Raw genomic sequence first — 6,000 nt, 5'->3', positions numbered from 1 at the left:
GTCCCAAATAACAGTTTAATGGACGTATGATGAAAAGTAATAAAACATATTGTAACATTAAAAAGTGACAGAGACACAAAAGGTAAGTAAAGCATAATGTGTTTATTGTACATGATACTTTTTCAGTGACAGAAAAAATGCTTTTGGTAATTTTGACTTTCAGCAAAGAAAAAAAAAAAATAATTAGTTCATCAGATACAAAAGTGTGTATACACCAGTGTAGGGGGCGTTTCACCCATTTACAGCTTTTAAAACATGTGGGAACAACGGACAAACGTTTGAACATGGCTCCAGACAAAAGCTCGTATCACAGGTGTCACTCTGCAGTCAGGTGCAGCAGGGGCCGATGCACACAGTTTTGGTTGGAGGAGCTCTGGGGGGGCTGAGGTCTTCAGTGGGGCCGCACAGGTTCAGAGATGGAAGTTTCAGGGATGTAAGCGCGCCCCCACTCCCCAACACGTTTGTGTCGCTGTTTTACACATGTTTCACTGTACTTAGCCTCTGTAGTGATTTATAAAACACATTTTTTTGTAAATTGTAGTCTCATTTTGAACTCTCTGTGGTTGCCATTTGAGCATTTTTAGTTGAGACTGAATGTCCTTTGGGGTAAAACTCCTCCGGTGCAGAAGTAACGAAGCACTCTTTAATTAAAGCTTCAATGCGTAACTTTCTGTAGGTGGCACATCACCTGCATGATTCCAGGGAAATAGAAAATTAAAACCAGAACATTCTACATGGAGACAGGTAAGTTAGATGCCATACTGTGGAAGATTATAGCCAAATGAAGCACATTTCCATGGAAACAAGCAGGAGGAGGCCTTTCTTGACTAAGGTCTGTGGAGATGCGAGCCTACTCAGAGTAAGGACGCATGTTTTTCTAAGTTTTTCACTGAACTGAATACAACCCAATTGAAACATGCTGTCATTTTAGTCTCTTTTTTGTTTGCTAAAAAGTTACATATTACGGCTTTAATTGGAAAACCAAATAAAATGTAACCATCCCTCATTGGTCAAAATAAAGTTACATTTATTACAGAAACTGGCAAATGGCTAGTTGGCTACTTGGTTTAAAATACAGAGACAACTTTGTACAAAACCCAACCTAAAACTAGGTCCTGTGTTTTTACTATGCTCTAGTTCAGTGCGGAGTATATCACAATCTTAGAAAATCACTGAGAAAGTCGCTGGGTTCTCGGATTTTGGGCAGAACTTGAATGCAGCATTTGTCTTATACTATTTACATCGAAGTGCAGTTGAAAACAAGTCTTACAAAATCATGAATGCAAATAAATAGCGTTTTATGTACACTTTACTGTAACAGGAGCTCAAAACGGCCGCAGTGGTTCAGAGTCTGACCCTGTCCATCCCACAAACCAAAAACACGTGTGAAATCTGCCTTGAAAAACAAAGTGTAAACAAAGAATAAATACATTAACTTACATCTGTACACTAGAGTGAGAGAGAAAATAGTTCTCTGGTAGTTTTTTTTTTTTTTTTTTTTAATTTATGGACAGAAAATTGCCATGGTTCAGTCAGTAAGTTTACACACAGATATTTTGTTAGACTTAGAGTTAATACTTCACTGTGATTGGTTAGATCCACTTGTCACTCACTCAGCTTGACAAAGGCCAATAGGAGGAGTGGGTGGGGTTGGTGTGTGTTTGAGCTTGTAGTAGTATTTAGTAGTAGTACAGAGTATTTCTTCACAGCACAAGGGCAGAGGTGTGGTTTGACGCAGCCAAACAAACCAAAACAAACATGGCAACATCAACAGTGTGTGAATGTTATTTCAGACAGACTATTTAGTCTGAACCTGCACGTGAACTTACTGACGCTTTCAGTGGCTTCATCTCTCACTCACACACCCACTGGACTGTGGACCAAGAACCAGGGATTAGGAACCAGGGACCAGGGACCAGGGACCAGGGACAATACAAGAGACCAGAGGCCAGGAACTAGACCAGAGACCAGAGGCAAGACCACACCAGGGGCCAGAGACCAGAGAGCAGGGACCAGGGACCAGAGGCATGACCAGACCAGGGACTATACCAGAGACCAGAGGCAAGACCTGGGACCAGGGACCAGGGACTAGGGACCAGGGACTAGGGACCAGAGACAAGGGACCATAGACTAGGGACCAGGGCCAAGACCAGGGACCAGAGATCAGAGATCAAAGACCAGGGACCAGAGACTAGGGACCAGGGACAAGAACAGGGACCAGGGACCAGAGATCAGAGACCAGGGACCAGAGGTCAGAGATAAAAGATCAGGGACCAGAGACTAGGGAACAGGAACAAGACCAGGGACCAGGGACCAGAGACCAGGGACCAGGGACCAGAGATCAGAATCCAGGGACCATAGACTAGATACCAGAGACTAGGGACTAGGGACAAGACCAGGGATCAGGGACCAAGGACCAGAGACTAGGGACCAGAGACTAGGGACCAGGGACATGACCAGGGACCAGGGACCAGAGATCAGAGACCAGGGACGAGGGACGAGGGACGAGAGACCAGAGAGCAGAGACCAGTGACCAGAGGCATGACCAGACCAGGGGCCAGGGACTAGACCAGAAACCAGAGGCTAGACCAGGGACCAGGGACCAGAGACCAGGGACCAGACCAGAACCAGGGGCCAGGGACGAGACCAGAGACCAGAGGCAAGACCACACCAGGGACCAGAGACCAGATAGCAGGGACCAGAGGCATGACCAGACCAGGGACTAGACCAGAGGCAAGACCAGGGACCAACGACCAGGGACCAGAGACTAGGGACCAGAGACTAGGGACCAGGGACCAAAGACCAGAGAGCAGGGACCAGAAGCATGACCAGACCAGGGGCCAGAAACTGGAGACTAGAGACCAGACCAGGACTGGAGGACAGAGACTAAACACCAGACCAGGAGTAGGTACAAGACCAGAGACCAGAGACCAGGGACCAGGGACCAGGGACTCACTAACTCAGTAACTCACTGTAGACTAAACACAGGGAGTGGGTTCTAAAGGCCTGTGGCTCTCTCAGAGGTTCTGAAGTGGGTCTAGTAGAGGGGATGTATGAGTCTGCTATTGTACAGGACAGGAATCAGAGCAGGCATTTACTGAACCAAGAGACATCAGAGGAAACCTTTCTAGTCACACTTGAGTAGTTCAAAGGAAATGAAACAACTATGCAAACGCACAGCTGGAGTTACAAAAATGTTGGCTCATATGTCCTCCCCATTATCAAAGTTAATCTAATTCACATTTGTATATTCCCAAAATCAGTGCAATAAAGTGCCTAGGGACACTTTGATAAATTGAAGCTAACAAGAGCTAATTCCAAACGTTATATGTAATGGTGAGAACGTGTTTGTTGGTTTACGTGGGAGAAATTGTCAGTGGTCAATCAAAGCGTACTTTAGTTTTAGAATCAACTCTCTACATTGGCGAGAGTGGTGAAAAGTGTTAAAGCAATCTTACAACCAAAGGGCAAATGGTTCAGTCCTCCTTGTTCTTACTGTTGTTGTGTCCTTTGGCAAGACTTTAGCTATGTGGCTTAAGTATGTAGTGTGTGCGATGGTGGTTGGGGCAGCCACGTTTCCATTCGGCAGTCCCAGATTATAACTAGTACAGGATGTGTTGGTTTCAGTCTGATGAGAAGTTAGACCCGTTGCCATAGTGATTAACAATTTAAAACAAAAACACATATCTTTTGAATGGGAAGTCCTCAAAAACTTCCTGTTAGACTATATCCTCCTGGGACCTGAAGAAAAAAGTGTATTGCAATAAATATTTTTAGTGATTTTCTCTCTATTTGGAGGTAAATGAACACCTTAGCATTTACATTTTGTTCATTTTATTTTTATTTATAATTTTATAACATGTTTTCTGTAATGGACGCCGGGGACATTTTGGTATTAAATCCTAACAAAAACAATTTTTCTGATGATCAACAGGTTCTACAGCGGCCTTAAAAAGTTTTTAGACTCCCTTCTACTTTCTTTATTTTTATTTAATTTAGTTTAGTTTTTTTTTTAAATCATAGTGCAGCCACAAACTATCTCCAATTGAGTTATTTTTTTTAATTCTGGACATGATAGTACTCTGTAATACCCCAGCCCTATTTAGGCAAAGGAACCTAGTCCCCCCATTAACAGTGTATCTCAAAACAGATAGACTTCTTTAACTCAATGTCCACTATAAAGAACACAAAAGAATGGACCGGGTCTCAGGAGGATATGCAACATTTTGGCTACATTCAGACTGCAGCCTGAAGTGACCCAAATCCGATGTTTTGGCCCCTATGTGAAATGTATCTGATCTTTTCATGACAGTCTGAACGACACAGATCCGACTTTTTCAAATGCGACCCAGGCCACTTGGATATGTGCTCCTAAAACCGATACATATCCGATCTTTTGACATGCGACTTCAGTCTGAACGGCCAAAGCACATTGATCCGAACTACACGTTATCAACAAGCCACAAACGTCAATATTCTATACATCTCCACTCACCACTCTTGGCTGCGAGTCCACATCCACATGTTCCTTTCTACGGACGTCGCTGCCGCTGCCCCACAAAACACCACGGCCAAAAACCTCGTCCTTCTCCTTCTCAATCTCCTCCTTAAAACAAGTAAGTTGTTCATGTTCTGGCTCCGGTACGAGAGAAACTTTAAAATCTCCAGGTGCTCAATGCTCGCGTCCATGTTTGGACAACTTCTGTAAACACAGAGCACGCTCACTGTGGTTGACGTCCTCCAGTGCGCATGTGGGACACTTTTGGGCCGTTTAATGTTCACACTGGAGTCACATACAAGTCGTGTTTAATTGGAAATGTGAACGACCTCGCAAAAACATTCAATTTTTCACGAAAAAAATCTGAATTGAGCGTTAAGCCCTGTAGTCTGAACGTAGCCTTAGAGTACTTTTTCTTATCCAAAAGACATACTATTGAGTTTTAAATTGGTCATCGCAATGGCAACGGTCCCATATTTGTCCAGTCTGAAACCAAGAATAGCTTTAAAGGTCCTAAATGTTGTTACCACCCAAAAACAAACCTGGAGTTGTGTTTTGTTTCATTCACACATCTTTGAGTAACACTTTATTATTAGTCTGTCAACATCGCCAAAACTCAAAATGCTCTGTTCCACCTTGTGATGTCATGTAGTGGTAGTTTTCAGGTTAACAGCTACATTTTAGCTTTTGTTCTGTTGAGATCGGCAATTTCAGTTCTCAATTACCCAAATGATTCTAATGAAGGTGTACGGAGTTACACAGTAGAGCACTTCCTGTATTACCACATGACATCACAAGGTGGAACAGAGTTTTCCATTTGAGAGAAGAACTTAGCCTAAATCTGCAGGATTTGTGTGTTAAACATGTGTGAAAGAAACAAAACACAACTCCCAGTCTGTTTTTAAATAAGGAATGCTGTAAATTTGTATGTATATTGTTGTGTAGTGTATTGTGTTGTGTTTCGTACTTTCAAACTCAAAATAACCACTTTGACTTTGACTTTGACCACTATTCATAACTGTTTGAAAAGTCCAAAATGCAAAACCGTATGCGATGTTTCATATTTACACAATGAAATGGTCCAGCGTGGTTCACCTTAGACTTTTGGTGACAGTTTTAAGTCTCAGAAGAAGCCAACGGTCAGTGTAGACAAAATCCAAGCAAAGCAAAGGAGAAAAATATAAAAATGGGTGAGTTTTTCCAGACTGTGGCTTTAGATAAGACTCCGTCGATGTTTCCTGTGGCCAGACGTGGGGTCAGAAGCTGCTCCTGGAAAGTGAAGTCATCCATGTTATCAGCGATTTCTGAAAAAAACAAAACAAAACAAAGGGACAAAACAGTCAGAGTTTATTTAGTCAAAGAGAAGTTTCATGGGTTTTATCTCAACATAATGAAACTAAAGCAAATCATTCATGTAGATTCAGGTTCAGCTTTATTGTCTCAGAAGGGAAATTTTCAAGTCACGATGCACCCAATAATCCCATCTCAACATGTAGACAAAA

At 42.7% G+C, this 6,000-nt stretch overlaps 1 protein-coding gene across 1 annotated transcript in view; it reads right to left on the bottom strand.

The window, feature by feature from the left end:
- Nucleotides 1-5,638: 5,638 nt before the first annotated feature.
- gpc3 (glypican 3) overlaps nt 5,639-6,000 on the bottom strand; it is a 425,531-nt gene continuing 425,169 nt past the window's right edge. Inside the window, exon 9 of the mRNA XM_055159076.1 lies at nt 5,639-5,802. Within this exon, the coding sequence (XP_055015051.1) occupies nt 5,639-5,802 (164 nt within the window). The remainder of the gene's footprint in view (nt 5,803-6,000) is intronic.

Source organism: Boleophthalmus pectinirostris, unplaced genomic scaffold, assembly GCF_026225935.1.
Source record: "Boleophthalmus pectinirostris isolate CB_2022bp ecotype Guang Dong unplaced genomic scaffold, ASM2622593v1 HiC_scaffold_23, whole genome shotgun sequence".
NCBI classification, from domain to species: domain Eukaryota; kingdom Metazoa; phylum Chordata; class Actinopteri; order Gobiiformes; family Gobiidae; genus Boleophthalmus; species Boleophthalmus pectinirostris.
This window is presented reverse-complemented; position numbering and strand designations above follow the sequence as displayed.